Source organism: Vipera ursinii, assembly GCF_947247035.1.
Source record: "Vipera ursinii genome assembly, chromosome: 2".
NCBI lineage: Eukaryota > Metazoa > Chordata > Lepidosauria > Squamata > Viperidae > Vipera > Vipera ursinii.
In genome coordinates, this window is record NC_139513.1 from 179,230,024 (window position 1) to 179,249,482 (window position 19,459).

Here is a 19,459-nt window from a genome sequence, read left to right on the forward strand (position 1 = left end):
TCTGTTTTTTTCTGCAGCTGATACTGCTCCCAAGGACAAATTCTTCTATGGCTTCCTGAAGCCCTGGCTTGGTAAAACATCTCTCACTTTATTAATATATTGTTATGCAAAATTGCTCTAACACCCAATAATAAGCAACTTAGTTTTTAGGATCATAAAATGCTTTAAACAAAAGTACTACTCATAGACATATAGGTTGTCCTCACTTACAGTAACAGTTCTAATTAGGACTGGCAACTCCATTGCTAAGTGATGCAATCTTTAAGTGAAAAGTCATGTGACTGTTCCACTTAGCAACAGCAGTTCTGGCAAATCCCAATTACTGTTGTTGATTGAATAGCCAAGGAGCCACCTGGATCCAAGCCATTCTTGGAAGAAGGTAAGGGATTGCCTCCACCTCAATTCCCCCCACATCTTCCCCCTTTTGCCCCATGCCTACCCACCAACACCAGTTGCCCCCACCATCTGGGCCCTGCCTTCCTCTGTCCCCAACAAATGCCACTACTGGATAGGGCCTTCTTTTGCTCCACCTTCTTTTGCATCAACACAACCAGGGCCTTCTTTTTAGAATGGTCATATGGATGAGCACAGCAGAGGGGAGGCAGGTGAAGACAATGACAAAAATCAGCTGAGGGTGAGGGACAATGGCAAGGGAGTGGTTGTAAATGTGGGTGGACCCAAATTTTATCCACATTACCACAGGGTACTGCAACAACTGGAACTTTGAGGGCTGGTCATAAATCCATTCAGCAACATCGTAACTTCAAATGGTTGCTGAATGAATGGTCATACAGTGAGGACTACATGTACATGCATCCCCATCATGTTATACTATTTCAGGGTAAGCAACATAATATAAAGAAAAAGTATTACATGAGCAAAACTGAAGTCATGGGAGAATAAAAGAAAAGGAAACAGGAAAAACCAGTTTATATTAATAACATACACCAGGGGTGTCAAATTGGCGGCCCACAACCCAGATATGTCACACAGAGGTGATGCCCACCCCAGCTCCACAAAGGCAAAAAATTTCATAATACCTCACAATATGTCACATGACACGATCGAGTTTGGCACCTATAAGATACACCATGCCTCTCAATCCATTTTTATTGTTACTGTGAAAGTTTGAATGGAGGTTAGGAAAAGCCTGTGATAATCAGTTAAAAGGCAGCAGTGGGTTAGCTGACAGGTGGAGAGAAATCTGGGAAAAAGTATTTCAAATCATTGGGAGAAACACAGCTTTAATTAAATAATATAAATGAGGTTTGGAAAGTCATCTTACAGTTTCCAAGATTTTATATTTACTCCAGGACAGCATTAAAGATATTTCTTTGAAATATGTGTTTGCATAATGAATGCTTTCAATCTCTATAGTTCTATAGAAAACCCTTCCACATTGTGGTCCTCTAGGCCCTGCTTATGTCAGGCTAGTGTCAGGACCTACTTCAAACCCACATCTTAAGAAAGCAGAACTCTTGGAAACAATTTCTTCCAAGCAGGAACTTTTATTAAGAATAGGAGATTGCAGGCATAATAGACAGGATCTGAGAATTCTCGCACAACACAGTAGGTTATAGTGTCCCCAAGCAGGACCCCACCCCTTAGATTGATCCCCCCCCATGTGGGATAGCCAATCCCCAAGTGTTAAGTCCATTGTAGGAACCAAGGAGATAATATCGGCCCATCTCCAGCTCACGTGAGTCGGTGGCTTGTTCACACCTTTCTTTGGGAGTGTAGACAAAATCCAGGCACTGAGGTTAGATCCCTATCTCTTCCTTTGTTCTCAATTGACAGTTTAAAAAGATAGAGTTCAGAGAGAGAGATAATGCAGGAAACAGGATACAGCCCCAATAAACAAAATAAGAGATTACATTGTAACGAGGGGGAGGAAGTGAAAGCAATGCCCTGCAAGCACATCCCCCCTCCCCTTTGGAAGCATGGCAAAAGCCAGGAGAGGTGGGATGAAATAGAAATGAAATAAAATAGGAATGGGTTTTGACAGCTACATTATGTGTACTGGCTGTATAGCTCAGGATATCTTACAGATGGAAATCATGCCAAGATATACTTTATAGTTAATTCAAATGATTTGTTTTGTGAACATTGAAATATTGTCTCTGATTTCTCTGGTTGTGAAATATGGAAGCTGTAATCCAACATATCTAGAAAATACCATATTGGGGAAGTCAGATTTAGTTTGTATGGAAAGATGCAGACAGTTCCCCTGGCAAAGAAGAATTTTGCCTAATTCAATCCTTTGCTTCAATCAGCTCCAATTTTTCTTACCACAGGAGATGGATTATTACTGAGCAGTGGGACAAAGTGGGCACGAAACCGGCGTTTGCTCACTCCTGCCTTTCATTTTGATATCCTGAAGCCTTATGTGAAAATCTTCAATCAGAGTACAAACATCATGCATGTGAGCTCTTCTAAAACTTGTGCACCCCCACTTCATTCTTCCCATACTCATTAAATGTCTCTGCATCTCTGTTGGTGCAGTCTATCTATTCTAGATGTACAACTGAAATGGGAAGGAAAAAGGATGTTAAGGGTTCTTCTTATGACATCTTATGACATCTTTGAATGCTCACTGCTCTTTTGTGAGCATTTTTTCTAATGTTGGTACAGAGATCATTCCATTCTTACTCAATATGTGTTGCAACTGGTACCTTATTTCAAATGAATGTGGGATTTGTTGGCAGCTTCCTGTGTTCAATTCCAGCTTTCCTATAAGATCACAATATTTTATACTAACACCCACTTTTAAAAGCAAAGTGAGTGTATGTGCCCACACATGTGGAAAAAGCCAGGAACAGCTACTGAAGAAGTTGTGCAAGTCTGGAAAAAGATTCACCTACTTAAACAGTTCAAAAGGAAGTACTTTTTGTGCTCTACCAGGTGTTCAAGATGTTTGCACACAAATGTAAGCTTGAGCATTTTGATACTGTCTTGAAAACCTTAGCACCCACTATCCTGGTGTTGCTTGCCCATTTCTTAAAGATATTGAAACACAAAGTTAAAAAGTCTCTTAACATGAAATGGATGGTGAATTGTCTCACGAAGGACGAGAGGGAGACCGTAGGCAAAGTTCATACGTTTATTTAGCTCAGCTCTGGACAGCTGACAGGCAACACAAACCGGCTTTTATAGAGAACTGTCAAACATTATAACCAATCAGTGAACCGTGCTTTCCCGCCGCTAGGGCGGCGGCCAATTGTCTTGCGGCAGTCTGACAGCTCTGGGGCTGTTGTCGGCTGCTAGGGAAATCCTCTCAGCTGAGCGACCGGCTCAGCTGAAGGACCTGATTGGGGACTGCCATGCTGACAGCTCCGGTGGCTGTCAGCTGGATCAGACCTGGTGCGTGCGTGTTTGCTTTCGGCAGTTCTTTTGACAGCTGTCACTGTCAATGGCTGCCATGCGGTTTTACGCACATGTGTTGTTTCTTCTGGCAGCCTTTTGACAGCTGTCAACTGTCAATGGCTGCCGGGTCGGGGTTTCCCCAGGATGTTTGAAGGCTCCTGGGGGTTTGGTATGTATCACCCCTTCTCCCCCCTGAAATGGGATTCTTAACAACATTAATCGAACTTTTGGAACAAACATTTTTAACGGGGCACTTTTGCGTCGGTGTTTTTCCAGTCCATTCAAAGTCCGCGAGGTAGGCGGGGGGCCTTCTGACTCTGCTGGAACGGCGAAGGAGGGGGCCTCCTTCTTCTAGTTGTGTCGCTGGTGGATTTGCTTCCAGGGGGATGTTGGTCGGAGTTTGTACTGTATGTCCTGGGGGGGGGGTAGTGGTTCGCTGGGGATGATGTCGCTGAACGGTGCGGGTTCCTCAGAAGGCGGCCCCAGGGGGATGTTTGGTGGTGACCTGGGTCGAAGCTGGTCTGCATGTCTGCGATGTACTAGTCCCATCCCAGTGTCCACCGTGTAGGATAAGGGCCCTGTTTGATCCAGGATGACTCCCTGGACCCATTTGTCCCTTCCCTCATAGTCCCTAGCCCAGACATTTTGTCCCAGGGAGAATGTTTTTGGGTGGGCATTGGAGGTCATTTCGGCCGCTGGTCTGTCGGGATGAAGTCTGTCTAACCTTGTCACCAGTCGGCGGCCCCATCACAGTTCAGCAGGACTTTTGCCGGTGGAGGAGCAGGGTGTAACGTGGTGGGCCAAGAGGAATTGTGCCAGGCGACGGTGCCAATCTCCCGTGATGATCCTTCGGAGGGCGTCTTTGGTGGCCCTCACCATAACCTTCGCAAGGCCGTTGGACGATGGATGGAAGGGAGCCGACATTGCATGCCTAATACAATTGCTCCTCGTGAAGATCTGAAATTCACGAGAGGTAAATTGAGGGCAGTTGTCTGAGATTAAAACGTCGGGGAGGCCGTGCGTTGCGAAGATTCCCCTGAGGGCTTGAATGGTGGCAGCAGTTGTTGTGCTGTGAACCGGGAGAACCTCCAGCCACTTGGAATAACTGTCCACTACTATAAGGAAAACCTGCCCTTGGAAGGGGCCGGCAAAATCGATGTGGATACGGGACCAGGGGTTTTTTGTGAGTTCCCATTTGTGGATGGGGGCCCTGGGTTGGACTGGATGGGACTGCTGGCATAAATAGCAGCCAGCTAGGTGTTTTTCGATGTCTTGGTCGATAGCTGGCCACCACACATAACTACGGGCTAAGGCTTTCATCTTTACGATGCCAGGGTGTCCTTTGTGTAATGTGTGCAGGACTCTGGGTCTGTGCGCGGGTGGCACGATTACCCTGCAACCCCAGAGTATGCATCCCAGGTGTGAGGTTAGCTCATTTTGTCTGGTGAAGTATGGCTGGAATTCTGTGCCTGGGCAGGAGGATTGCCATCCGGTGTGTACCCATGCTAACACCCCGCTAAGCGTTTTGTCTCGTGCGGTTGCGGCAGTTATATCGTTCGCTGTCAGTGGGCATTCCAGGAGCTCCTGGATGGCTAAGATGTTACCAGCTGGGGCTGGGGCTGGGGCTGGGTCTACGTGGGGTAGGGGCAGCCTGCTGAGGCCGTCAGTGTGACACATTTGGTGCCCCGGTTTGTATATTAACTGATAGGAATATGCTGCGAGGAACGTTGTCCATCGCAGCATCCTGGGAGACAGAATTTGGGGGGTTTGGCGGTCCCAGGTGAACAAGCCTAGCAAAGGCCTGTGGTCCATGTAAATTATGAAGGGGCGGCCATAGAGGTAGTCATGAAATTTTTTAATGGCCGCCACGATTGCCAAAGCCTCCTTATCGATCTGGGCATAGTTCCTTTCTGTTTTGGAAAGGGTCCTTGAATAATAGGCCACCGGGGCTTGGGTCCCATTGCCATGTAAGTGGCTCAAAACTGCTCTGATCCCGTATGGGGATGCGTCGCAGGCTATGCAGAGGGGTTTATTTTCTTGGTAGTGGGAAATGGTTGCGTTGCTGGACAGCATCTGTTTTAGTGACTTAAAACTGTTGTCGTGGGCTGCCGTCCACTGCCAGGCTGCCCCTTTATCGAGTAGCCTGTGGAGGGGTTCTGCGATGGTCGCTTTCCTGGGCAGGAAGGCATGGTAAAAATTCAAGAGCCCCAGGAAAGCCTGGAGCTCCGTTTTGTTTTTTGGCGTTGGGGCGGCTCTGATGGCTTGGATTTTGGTGTTAGTGGGGTGAATTCCTTGTGAGTCGATTTTGTAGCCTAAGAATTCTGCGGATGGGACACCTATGGAACATTTTTCCCGTTTGAGTTTTAACCCTGCTCTGCGGAATCTGGACAGTACTTCTTGCAGCCTGGCTGCCAAGGTGCTTTCGGATTCCCCTGCGATGAGCACGTCATCGAAATAGGGGCAGACCCCAGGGATCCCTTTTAGGGTTTTCTCCATGACTTACTGGAAAATACCAGGAGCCACTGAAATTCCGAATTGAAGGCGGTTTACCTTAAAGGCGCCGCGGTGTGTGACGATAGTTTGGGCGTCAGCTGTTTCTTGGGTGACGGGTAGTTGGAGGAACGCATGCGCCAGATCGAGTGGCGAATATTGAGCCAGAGCCTATTTCTGACAGCACGTCCCTGACTGCGGGGACTGGATATGCGTGGGGGTTCAATGCGCGGTTCAGGGTGGCTTTATAATCTGTGCAAATCCTCACGTCCCCATTTGGCTTGACTGGGGTTACGATGGGTGTTTCCCAGGTTCCCCCGTCTGTTAGTTCTAGGACCCCTAGGGCTACTAGGTGATCCAATTCGGCTTCTATTTTCTGTTTCAGGGTGAAGGGGACTCTCCTAGCTTTAATGTGGATGGGACCGACCTCTGGTTTAAGTTTGAGGTCGATAGGGGGGCCAGTATATTTGCCAAGTGTCCCATCGAAAACATCTGCGAACATTTGGCATACGTTTTCTAAGGTTTGTGACTGGATGCGGTTGGTGCCCTCAAGGCAGATGCCCAAAGCCTCGAACCAGTCTAGGCCGATGAGGCTGGTCCTGGGTCCTTCTGTAATCTGGACCGTAAGATGCCCTTGGAATTTTTTGAATTCTACCCTCAGTTTGGCCTGTCCCTTTAATTGTATGGCAGCTCCCTGGAAATCAGCGAGTAGTATTTTGGAGGGCTGAAAGGAAATGCGGCGTTTGCTTTTAGAACCGATTTTTCTGAGAGTGTCCCAGGACATTATTGAGATGGAGGACCCTGAGTCTACCTCCATCTCACAAGGGACCCCCTGGATCTTAACCCAGATTTTGATTTGAGGCTGTAAATGGTGGATGGCCAAATTTTTTTGTTTGGCGAGGATGGATAACACTGAGGGCTGGGAGGTTTTCTTGGCAGGGAGGGGAATTTCTGTCCTACCTGCCGGAATTTCCTCAAGCTCGTGGAGGGTTTCCCGGTTCTGGCTGCAACACGCGGAGCGAATATGCCCGGTCTTCCCGCATCCGTGGCATTTGGCATTTCTAAAACGGCAGGTAGCTCTGGCGTGGGCTCCGCCGCAGCTGGCACATTTTGGCTTGGGCCCGGTGGTGATGGTTCTTTGGCCAGGACCCCCTGGCTTGGTTGGTCTGCGGTTTCTTCCTTGGTCGGTGCTCATTTTGTTGAAGCGAGAAATGATGTCGTCGACACCGGTGCTGACCTCCGGGGACTTGCTGTCAGGCTCCCAGGCCTGGTGGACTGACCCGGAGGGGGTGCCTCTGAACACAGGGGAGCCCTCACGATGGCTGTCCTCATAGGCCATGATTTCTAGTGTGAGTTCAGCGAGGTCCATGGTGGGCTTGGCCACCAATTTCCGCTGGAGCCGTTCGTTGGAGAGACCGGCGATGATTTGGTCTCTAATGCGGTCCTCCAGGTCAGGGAATTGGCATCTGCGGGCGGCGTGATGCACCCCTGCGATGAAGGCTGTAGATGCTTCGCCTGGTTGCTGGTGGCGCGCGAAGTGGAGGCGCCAATACAGTTCGGACCATCGGGGCATAAAGTGCTTGCTGAGGCGGTCGGTCAGCTCAGCATATGGAATGGTAGCGACGGGGTCCAGGCTGCAGAGCCCTACAGCGATGTCGTAGATGGCAGGGCCACTGAGGCACAGTAAGGCTGCAGCTTTGTGGCGGTCCTCCGTTATCTTATTGACGACGAGGTAGCCCTCGACTTGCCCCCAGTGTGACTCCCATCCCTCGGGATGCCGGACGTCGAACTCCCTGATGTGTCCTAAGTTTGCCATGGTGTGGGTCCACGGTACTGTCCAAGCTGCAGAAGGGTTCCTTTGCCCTCAAAGCAACTTCAGCAGTGACTTATCAGCAGGAGGGATCAGAACTCCTTCAAGACGTGACTTAGCTCAAGAGGCAGCTCTGTAGTACCGGAATCCCACCTTCGTCGCCAGGTGAATTGTCTCACGAAGGACGAGAGGGAGACCGTAGGCAAAGTTCATACGTTTATTTAGCTCAGCTCCGGACAGCTGACAGGCAACACAAATCGGCTTTTATAGAGAACTGTCAAACGTTATAACCAATCAGTGAACCGTGCTTTCCCACCGCTAGGGCGGTGGCCAATCGTCTTGCGGCAGTCTGACAGCTCTGGGGCTGTTGTCGGCTGCTAGGGAAATCCTCTCAGCTGAGCGGCCGGCTCAGCTGAAGGACCTGATTGGGGACTGCCGTGCTGACAGCTCCGGCGGCTGTCAGCTGGATCAGACCTGGCGCGTGCGTGTTTGCTTTCGGCAGTTCTTTTGACAGCTGTCACTGTCAATGGCTGCCATGCGGTTTTACGCACATGCGTTGTTTCTTCCGGCAGCCTTTTGACAGCTGTCAACTGTCAACGGCTGCCGGGTCGGGGTTTCCCCAGGATGTTTGAAGGCTCCTGGGGGTTTGGTATGTATCAGATGGACTGACAGACAGACAAATATTTTGCAATTTATTCAAGAATATGTTGAAACCCATCTCCATTGTAACATTGTAACCAGTTCCGAAATGCTGGAATTTTGCCAATGCAGCAAAGTAAACATGAAACTCAGAGATGGAAGGGAAGAAACAAAGGCAGTATAAACAAAAAGAAGAGAACAGTAATAAGAGAAGCAGCCAGATTAAGGAAATAAACCATAATTATTTACTATGCCTATAACTGCACTACAAGGCAAGCATGTAAATAATATGCTGTTTCTTAATTTTTTTGCTACATTATTTTAATGTAGCATAAAGATTTAATTTTTAACATACAGAATAAAGCATTCACTCTGCTTGCAAAGTAGACTAAATATTTCAGTATGGCCAAATGCCTGTTGGGAATAAGTGGACACTAGGATTTACCCTTTCTTTTTTCAACAACATCTTTCTGCCTCCCTCCCCCTCTCTCCCCTTCCCTCTCCTTCCAACCCTTCTAGCTTCCACCCTTCCCAATAGATACACATATTTTTATCATTAATTCAGTTTGTGGAGAAGTAATGCCTGGTGAGAAGTTAAGGATTTATTTGGTTCTTGCTCTATCACATAACAGCCATTCTGAAATTTAAGTATTAGAACTTCTCATATAAACAAATCAAAATGGCAGTAATCTTACAAATCTTTACAAAAACTGAAATTAATATTGGGAGCACCATAATACTAAATAAATTTGATTTGAATTCTGAAAACGTGGCACATTTGAGATACAGAAGACTTCGATGGTTTTCCTTGCAGAGATATTGAATTTTTGCACTAGTTTTGTAACCACACCAAAAGCAGTTAGATGGATAGAGCTACCTTAGCTATTGAACTAAAGCAATCCCTATTGAGATTCCATTGTGCCATATTAGGGTAATTTTATCATGGTTTTATCCTAACTCAATATTTTATTTCATCTATTGTATTGTCCACACACTTTACATACATATATTTGCTAATGCTTTATTTAAACTTATGTTTGTGTTTATACATGATGTAGAGAGACTTGGCCATAGAATTGGCAAGAGTCAGACATGATTGAATGGATAACTTCATCATCATCAGTGATTGAATGGCCTCTGTAGATGCCATACACTAAGTAAAATAAATGTGCACAGTTCGCAACATCTCTGTTCTATCCTCCTTCTTTGCTTGTTCACTGTGCAGATGTGAAGTATCAGTATCCTCTCTCCTTGGTTTATTCCCCAGGCATTCGCATAGCCCTTTACTCATCCTAACTCACATCAGTCTTGGCCTTGTGCAAGATCTGGGTCCCTCCCTGTCCTCGGTATCATTTTGTTCCTTTTCTAGGTTTGATGTATTGCTTATTTTTTTACAGGACAAATGGCACAAACTGATCTCAGCAGGTCCTGTTTCTCTTGACATGTTTAAGCACATCAGCCTCATGACTCTAGATAGCTTGCAGAAATGTGTTTTCAGCTCTAATAGCAACTGTCAAGAGTAAGTAAACCAACAGCATGAAGAAGCGCAATGAAAGGAAGATAAGCGTGAATATGTGTTATATTCTTGGAGGCCAAAAGCTGAATTCCTTTTCCAAATATGAAGGCATACTGAAGCCAGGGCTGCACAGAGGTGCAAACCCCATTTTTGCGATCTCATTTCAATGATAAATAATTGGCATGTGATGAGGCAGAAACACATGGGATCTGTAATCGAAGTCCTAAACTAAACTTAGCATTGTTTTTAACAAAGAATTCTCCCAAACAATTTCTCCAAACTCAATGGGGAAAAAAGAGAATGTTATGGGACCAGGCATTTTGCATCAAAGGTGTCATCCTTTCAAAACATGTTAAATGTATCCCAAGCCTCCAAATAGTGGAAATCTCTGCCCCAGATTGGAAGCCTAAATTTAGAAATAATCATTGCCTTTATACATAAGTTTAATGTTATTAACATTGCATTCAGACATTGTGGCTTCTATTAAAAATAGTAAGAATGGGTGATGTTAGAATACTACAGGTGCAAGTTTCTTACTTACCCATTCAAAAGGATTTCCAATAGCTTAGTAACTTTGGATGTGTCTGAAATATTTTGCTTAGGGAAAGCCAACTCTTTTTTTACAGTGAGATATTAAAAACCTTTGAGACAGCATTTTCAGAACCTCGCATTTCTCAAAGTGATGACAATGATCTCTTTGATCCAGGATATCAAAAACAGAATAACTTTTGCCACATTTCAGTCGCACCATACTAGTTACCTTTGTGTAAATATGCATACAGTTGCATTAGGTCAATCCTTTGGTGGTTAGATTCATCAAATAAACTGAGGCTTTCTGCTGAATGCATACGTTTGAGTTATATCAGATGTATTGGGAAATAAAAAGAATTCCAAGTCAATACTTACTACAGATATTTTTCTAACATACTAGTGTTGTTTAATGTTACAAGTGTAAAAAAAAACACACTACAAACTACAGTTACTGTATTTGTGTTACATAGATATGTTAACAATTAGTTCTTCAGACCAGTGGTATATATTACTCAGAGCAATGTTAAGACTTACTTGTATTTCTTAAGAAAAATATATTCCTTAATTCTAAGTGCATGTTTCTATTGAATCTCTCTTTCATTTTTTTTCTTATAACAAAATCATTGGATACATTTCAGGAAATCAAGTGACTATATTGGGGCTATCTTGGAGCTCAGTTCCCTTGTTGTGCAGCGGCACAATAAACTGTATCTGCAATCTGACTGGGTGTACTACCTGACATCCCAGGGCCGCCGTTTCCGTCGTTCATGTGAAATTGTGCATCATTTCACAAAGAATGTAATTCAGGAACGGCGAATGGCACTTAACCGTTTGGGCCAGAATGCCTGGCTCACATCCAAGCACGGCAAAAACATTGACTTCATTGATGTTTTGTTGTTGGCCAAGGTATGTATATACTTAACTCTTTTTCAGATATTTTATGCAACAGCTGGTTTCAATTTCTCCTCCATCCCTGTTTGTAATATAATCACAATATTTAATTTAAGTTTGCACATAGGATTCATTAAACAAAGTAAATGTACTATCCTCTCCAGCACAGAAGGCTAGCTACAGTGCTTATTTCCTCCTACCAGGCCCCTGGACATTGAGCTTTTAATTCATCTGCTACCCTACAAGAGCGTGTTGGTGCTAGGTTACACAGTATACTGGCTTATGGCCTCCCATTTTAAGTTCTCTCCTTCAAGAAATAAAGAAACGTAGGGAGGAAATATGGCATTTCAGCTGCCTGGAGTCGGCACACAGTGACACTATAACTTCCCTCTGGAAGAAGCTAGGGAAGAGCAGAATAAATTTAATGTTCTCATGAAGCAGATCTCAACTTATGTGTAGGTTATGTGTTTTGAGGGAAAACAGTAAAAAAGCCATTATCAGAATTCAGCATTAGATGTTCCTTCCCTGGTTTTGAAATTGTTTTGGTTAAAGAAGGATTTTAACCAGACAGGTTTAAAAAATGATACCCTCCCATTCTTTTTCCAAATCCTGAGAATAGTGGAAAAAAAATATAAAACAGATGCTCTGAAGAAATGAGCTTCTCTAGTCCAGGGGTTTTCCAACTTTTCCCGAAAATGTTAGCTAAAAAATGTTATGGAATCCATGATCAAGAAGCAAAGATCTATTTTCTTTCTGATCAAGAGATTTTTTTTTCTTTTTTCCATAGTCTCATATGGAACCCTATCAAATTCTAGTATTTCCCCAGTATTTCACTGAACACAGTTTGAAAAATTGCAGTAGTTGTTAATTATTTTTTAAAGCTTTTCCTTGTATGCAAAGGGCAGTTTAATTGTCTGAATACATCTAAATACTCATTGTTCTTCATCACCATGGTGTTCATATGAATGGTGGTGCTGTGTGTTCACATGATTAATTGCAGAAATGCTGTGGAAGAAGTTTCTTCTCTTGAAAAGGCCTGTGTAAAATGCTGCTAGTTGCTAATAGAGACCTTAGGGTTTCTGTCTGCAGATTTCATTGGAACAGAAGTCCTGCTTTTGCAAAAAGCAAGAGTATATATGGAAAAAACTGAACAGCTCTGGAGATGGGTACCTCAACAAATGCAGTCAAGGCTGTTTATAGCAGAGATGGAGAATGGCAGATGCTGAGTGAGACCCTTGATTATGGAAAACAGCATTACCATAGTGAGATTCCCAGACTGTCCTGTCTCAATAAATACCTGATTGTGTCACTGTAGGATGAAGAGGATCAACATTTATCTGATGAAGACATAGCAGCTGAAGCTGACACATTTATGTTTGAAGGTGAGATGGGTGAATGAATCTCATGTGGCCTCCATTCCAAGATGCAAGAATGCTGCAAGTCTTAGAGCAGGGCTTTTCAACCTTTTCACAGATTGTACCACTTTTAGGACATGACAATATTCAAGTACCACCAGTGCTTAGCATGTTGTCTGTAGTGTATGCTGTTAAGCACACACGGAAATGCCAGCACAGCAGGGGGCTGGACAGCTCCAGGCTATAACCGCTTTGGCGGGAAAGCCTGAATAGAGCGAGTCGTTGACAGCCCCAGGGCATGGTCAGCTCTGGCGGGAAGCCCAGGTTCAAATCTATTGGTCACCATTCACCTGGGCAGGTATAAGAGACGCCAGGTAAACCCCTTTGCCCCAGCTTCATTCACAATCCGAATAAAGAAGTAATACCCAGCTCAAGTGTCCGTCTCTCTGTGCGACCACGTGACATTGCACTGGCAACGAAGGTGGGATCCTGCACCGGTCAACGCTAGCCGCGGACGGAATCCAATCGGCAGTCCCGGACCCAGACGCAGGACGACCGAGACGGCGGAATGGCACAACTGTGTCAGTATCCCCTTTTCCACAGCAACCGCCTGGAGGAGTGGGAAGCGTTCGTAGGGCAGCTCGAGTGCTACCTACGGGCGAACGGGGTGAAGGATGACCAGCAGAGAGCGACGGCGCTACTCTGCAGTTGCGGCATGGAAACGTACCAGCTGGCGGTCGGTCTCTGCGCACCCGACGACATCCACTCCATCGGTTACAACGAGTTACTGGCGAAGCTGACTGAGCACTTCAAGCCCGAGACGTCCGAGATCGCCTGGCGGTACCGGTTCGAGAAGCAGGACCAGCGGCCGGGTGAGTCTGCCAAGCAATACATGGCAGCCCTGAGGCAGGCAGCTCGCCTCTGTAATTTTGAAAACTTAGAAATCCGGCTGTGGGATCGGATCGTCTGTGGGTTGAGGGACAGGAAGCTGCGGCAGAAAATTTTTGCCAATCAGAAGCTGACCCTGAGGGATGTACAAGAGGAATTCCTAACCTGGGAGGCAGCCAAGGAGTCCGATGCGAGGGAAGGCGGATCCATTCACCAGCTGAGAGGGTGCAGCGACGCAGATGGGGCAGAACTGGAAGTGGACGCCATCCACCGACCACAGCGACCCTTCAACCCCAACCGAGACAACGTAAGGGAGCCGAGATCAGCCGCGGCAGACGAGAGAGGCCAGGAGTGCAGGTGCGGAGTGAACTGCCCCCGGTCTACCCAGCTCCACGGCCACAGGGCAAGTCGGCCCCAGTCTACCCAGCATTGCGGCTGCGGCCCCCGGTCTACCCAGCACAGCGGCTGCAGACAACCCTGGTCTACCCAGTGTTCTAGCTGCGGCACGAACAGCTCCCGGTCTACCCGTTGTGTGAGCTGCGGAGGACAACATCCCTGGTCTACCTGCCGTTTCAAGACGGCGAAGTGTCGGTCGTGCGGAAAAACAGGGCACATCGCGGCGGTCTTCAGGAGCAAGCAGCGGGACAGTCTACACGAGGTGGAAGCCAAGTTCCAGTGTGCTACAGGTACCGGGAAGCGGTTGCCAGGACTGACTGTTAGCCACACGGCGGGACGTCCGAGCGTTTTCTTAACGGGGGCTCCTGCGGCGCTAACCCCAAAAATAAAACTGAGGGTGAGGCTGCAAGGGGTCCCCTGCACGATGGAGTTGGACTCAGGGTCAGCTGTGTCCATCATCTCCGCCGGAACGTTTAAGGAAATTTGCAAGTGGAGCAGCCAACGGGTTCCCTTGAGGCCATCCAGACTGACCCTCTCCGATTTCCAAAATTCACCCATTAACGTCCGGGGGGAGGCGTTGGTGAGGGTTCAGTACAAGGGATTCGAGGGTAAATTAAGTGTGCTGGTTGTCGAGGGCCAGCAGACCAGCCTCATCGGGTTAGGATGGTTCAACGCACTGGGCACCGGAATCACGGGGATTCACCAGACGCAGAGCCACCTTTCCCTCGAAGCTGTCTGCAAAGAATTTGCGGACGTGTTCAACGGGCAGCTGGGAAGGTACACGGGTCCCCCAATCTCATTTAAGTTAGACCCCCTCAGGTGCAACCCATAAGGATGAAGGCTAGGAGGGTTCCATTTGCGCTAAAGCATAAGATAGAGCAGGAACTGGATAAGCTGGTAGACCAGGGGGTGCTAACGCCAGTCGATGGAGCGGAATGGGAAACTCCCATCGTAACGCCGCTCAAGGCAAACGGCAAAATTAGGATCCGCACTGACTATAAAGGGACAATAAACCGAGCGTTGAGTGCCCACTCCTACCCAGTCCCCGCGGTCAGCAGCGTCCTGGCGTCCCTTCAAGGCGGGTCGGTGTTTGCTAAATTGGATCTTGCTCAAGCTTATCAGCAACTGCCGGTAACCCAGAGGCTGCTAGAGCACAAACAATTATCACTCACAAGGGAGTGTTCCGGGTAGACTGGTTGCAGTTCGGGGTCAGTGTGGCTCCTGGAATTTTTCAGGAGGTGATGGAAAGGACTCTCAAGGGAATACCAGGGGTTTGTCCTTATTTTGATGACCTCCTAATCGCAGCTAGCTCCATGGACGTACTGGCAGCCCGTTTGAAGGCAGTTCTTGAAAGGTTCAGGGGGGCAGGGTTGAAGCTCAAAAGAGAGAAATGAAAGATTGGGGTAATGGAGACAGAGTTCCTGGGGTTCAGGATTGATGCTCAAGGCATCCACCCATCTGCATCCAAGGTCAGGGCAATCAAGAAAGCCCCTGCTCCCCAAAACAAGCCTGAATTGCAGGCATTCTTGGGGCTTCTCAATTTTTACCATGCATTCCTGCCACACAAGGCTACAATTGCAGAACCCCTACACAGGTTGCTTGACAAGCAAGCATCCTGGAACTGGACTGACAAACATGCCAACGCGTTCCAAACACTAAAGAACATGTTAGCAAGCAATGCCACAGTCACCCATTTCAGGGAGGACCAGCCAATCTGTCTTGCTTGTGATGCATCCCCTTACGGGATTGGGGCAGTGCTCAGCCATCTAAGGGAGGATGGAACGCAGGCCCCCATTGCATACTACTCCAGGACCCTGTCAGCTGCAGAGAGGAATTATGCCCAGATAGACAAAGAGGCACTGGCAGTGGTTGCTGGAGTAAAGAAATTTCATGACTACCTTTATGGTAGGGAATTCCTAATTTACACTGATCATAAACCACTATTAGGATTATTCACAACAGAGAAGCAAACACCACAGATCCTGTCGCCTAGGATGTTACGATGGTCCATATTTCTCTCTGCATATTCTTGCAAACTGGTACACAGGCCAGGGAAGGAGATGGGGCACGCTGATGGCCTCAGCAGACTTCCCCTGAAGGACACTGATCCAGACCCAGCTCCGGCTGTGCAAATACTGGCAATTCAGGAGCTGCCAGAATGCCCCCTCAACGCAAGATACCCCCAAGGACAAGGTTCTGAGCAGGGTACAATCATGGGTGAGCAATGGGTGGCAGGACAAATCACCAAAGCTAGAGTTCACTGCTTACTTTGCCAGAAGGCATGAACTGTCCACACACAAGGGATGCCTCTTGTGGGGAAATAGAGTCATCATTCCCACGAGGCACAGAGAAAGAGTTCTCCAGTCGTTACACAAAGGACACCCAGGGATAGTAAGAATGAAGGCTCTGGCAAGGAGCTACCTGTGGTGGCCAGGGTTGGACAAGGAGATAGAAGCACTGGTAGCGGGGTGTCATACATGCCAGAGGACATGGCCAGAACAACCACATGCACCAGTCCACAAGTGGGAGGAAACACACTCACCATGGTCCAGAGTGCATATAGACTATGCAGGCCCCTTCCAAGGTCACACATTTTTGGTAGCTGTAGACAGCCATTCCAAATGGCTGGAGGTGGTGCCCGTGAGCAACATGACTTCAGCAGGAACCATTCAAGCATTGAGGGGGATGTTTGCTACACATGGGTTGCCTGATGTAATCGTGTCAGATAATGGAACACAATTTACCTCCTCGGATTTTCAGGTGTTCCTGAGGACCTTGGGGATTAGGCACGCCACCTCGGCTCCCTTCCATCCTGCCAGTAACGAATTGGCAGAACGATTCGTGAGGACAACCAAAGATGCTCTCAAGCGCATGGTACAGGGAAATTGGAAGCAAAGACTAGCCACATTCCTTCTTCACCAACATGCAACACCCTGCACCGCCACAGGCAAAAGCCCAGCGGAACTCAGATGGGGGAGACACCTCATAACAACATTAGACAGGCTCCACCCAGACAGGGTAGCTGCAGACACCGGGACCTCCAACATCAAAACACGTTTCAACTCAGGAGACCACATCTGGGCTAGGAATTACAGCACAGGTCACCCATGGGTGCCAGGGGAGATATTAGAACACACAGGACCCCATTTCCTACAGAGTAAGGGGGTGGAAGGGGGACTCATTTGGAAAAGGCACCTGGACCAGCTGAGGAAAAGGGCTCCTGAAAGGTTGGTAGAGGACACACTGGGGGCTGAGGAGGAAGAGCCAACACAAGAGCCAACACAAACACAAGCACCTAGGAGGGTTACCAAAGGGGCTCAGTGGCAACCCCACCCCAGGCCGGAGAGTGACAGAGAAAACAGGCAGTCACCTGAACCCAGCAAATCACACACACAGACACACAACAATCCACCACAACAGGAGCAACATGAAGGAGAGCATAGACACAACACCACACCACCTGGAGAACCAGTACCAAGAAGATCAAGCAGGCCGCACAAGGCACCAAGCTACCTCGCAGACTATGTGCGTTCTTAGGGGGGTGGCAGAACAATCAAGGTTTGTCAATTGTAACCCTGTGTATATAAATATTGTAAATAAGTGTATATAGTTATGGAAACTGAATGACAGAGGAAAGTTCTCACTATGGGGGAAGGGGTGTAGTGTATGCTGTTAAGCACACATGGAAATGCCAGCACAGCAGGGGGCTGGACAGCTCCAGGCTATAACCGCCTGAATAGAGCGAGTCGTTGACAGCCCCAGGGCATGGTCAGCTCTGGCAGGAAGCCAGGGCTTAAATCCATTGGCCACCTGCACTGGCAGGAAGCCCAGGTTCAAATCTATTGGTCACCATTCACCTGGGCAGGTATAAGAGACGCCAGGTATACCCCTTTGCCCCAGCTTCATTCACAATCCGAATAAAGAAGTAATACCCAGCTCAAGTGTCCGTCTCTCTGTGCGACCAAGCAACATTGCATTGTCAAAAAATTGATGACTAAAAAAAGGGGGAGGACTTTGAGCTTTACTGGTTAGATTCATTTGTTGTTATAGAAATGGCTAGTTTATAATATTCTGGAAAACTAAAAAAGTTGAGGTTCAATGTTAATGTTTCCTTCCTATTTCAACAGTTGAACTCAGAACTCAATGCATTTTTTTCTTTTTCCCTTCTTCCCCTCACTTTTCCCTTTTTCTCTCACCCTTCACTCGCAACCCCCCCATCCTTTGCTAGCAAAAGACTCTCACTTGCTCTCTTTCACTCACACATTGCTTGCACAAGCTTTTCTCTCTCTCATTCACTCACAGGTTGCTTGCAAAAGCTTCTCTCTTGCTCTCATTCACTCACACGTTGCTCCCACAAGCTTCTCTTTTGCTCTCATTCACTTGCACGTTGCTTGCACAAGCTGCTCTCTTGCTCTCATTCACTCACATGTTGCTCACAAAAGCTTCTCTCTTTCACTTACATGTTGCTCGCACAATCTTCTCTCTTGCTCTTTCACTCACATGTTGCTCACACAAGCTTCTCTCTCACTCATTCACTCACACCTTGCTTGCACAAGCCCCTCTCTCACTCTTTCACTCACCCTTCATTCCCAAAGGCTGTTCTCTCTCTCTCCTTCACTAACAAAAACCTCTTCTCTCTCTTTCTGTCTGTGTTTTTTTATCTTCTGCCAAAACCTGCTCCTTTTATAGCTTCTCCTCTCTCCACCCTCTTTCTCCTCCTTTTCTCTTCTGGGTGCACCAGAAGGTCCAATCAGCATGCAGCCACACGTGCATAAATCCTGGGGCTTCTGCCAAGCCCTGCAGCTGGTCTCCTCCAGACCTGTGCAGTGCCGCTTTAGCTCGTTCCCTCCCCCACTACACTTGGATAGGGGTCATGTACCACCTGCCAGGTGCTAAAGTATGCATACCACTGGTTGAAAAGCCCTGTCTTAGAGGTCTTTGATTGATTAATGCCTTGTTCAATGTAGAGGCTATACTGTATGTTGTTCATTGCCTTATCTGGTGCTGGCCCAGTTTTGATGTATCCTATTGTTTGCATCTCTTCCCCATGCCAGGCCACTGGAAAAGGACTTATCCTAAGCACACTGTTTTGAATTAAGACCCAAATTATGGGGCAGTCTGTTTGCCCTGAATTATCAGTTCATTCTTTCCATGAACTGCAAGAGTTTGATATTTGTACCCAAAAGGAGTTGTGGTTTCCAGTGTCTGGGCCCTCTTTTCCAGACCACAGTGGTTACTGAGTCTTTGGACTGTGCCTATCCAACTAAGATCATTCAGCTTCTGGAACTATCATTGTCTTTCAAAACCAACTTCCCTTCCCCGTTCTGGATGCAGAAGGATCATATCAAACTGACTTTTGTCTCTATAATTGTTAGACTTATTCATGGGAGGGGATTGGCGTTTTAGAAGAATGTGCACAATTAGATCCTTCTGACTCATATAGACCATTACTGAATGACAATGGATGAAGGAACAGAACAGAACAGAACAGAACAGAATAGAATAAAATCTGGAAGGGGCCTTGTAGGTCTTCTAGTCCAGCCCCCTGCTCAAGCAGGAGATCCTATACCATTTCTGACA

The 19,459-nt window shown here is 47.1% G+C and overlaps 1 protein-coding gene across 1 annotated transcript in view; it reads left to right on the plus strand.

Moving 5' to 3' along the window:
* Positions 1-19,459, plus strand: part of CYP4F22 (cytochrome P450 family 4 subfamily F member 22) — a gene marked incomplete at its 3' end in the record, with an annotated part of 138,120 nt that overhangs the window by 82,939 nt on the left and 35,722 nt on the right. The window contains exons 4-7 of the mRNA XM_083354700.1: positions 2,295-2,422; positions 9,700-9,821; positions 10,988-11,255; positions 12,556-12,622. Coding sequence (XP_083210826.1) covers positions 2,295-2,422; positions 9,700-9,821; positions 10,988-11,255; positions 12,556-12,622 — 585 coding nt within the window. The remainder of the gene's footprint in view (positions 1-2,294; positions 2,423-9,699; positions 9,822-10,987; positions 11,256-12,555; positions 12,623-19,459) is intronic.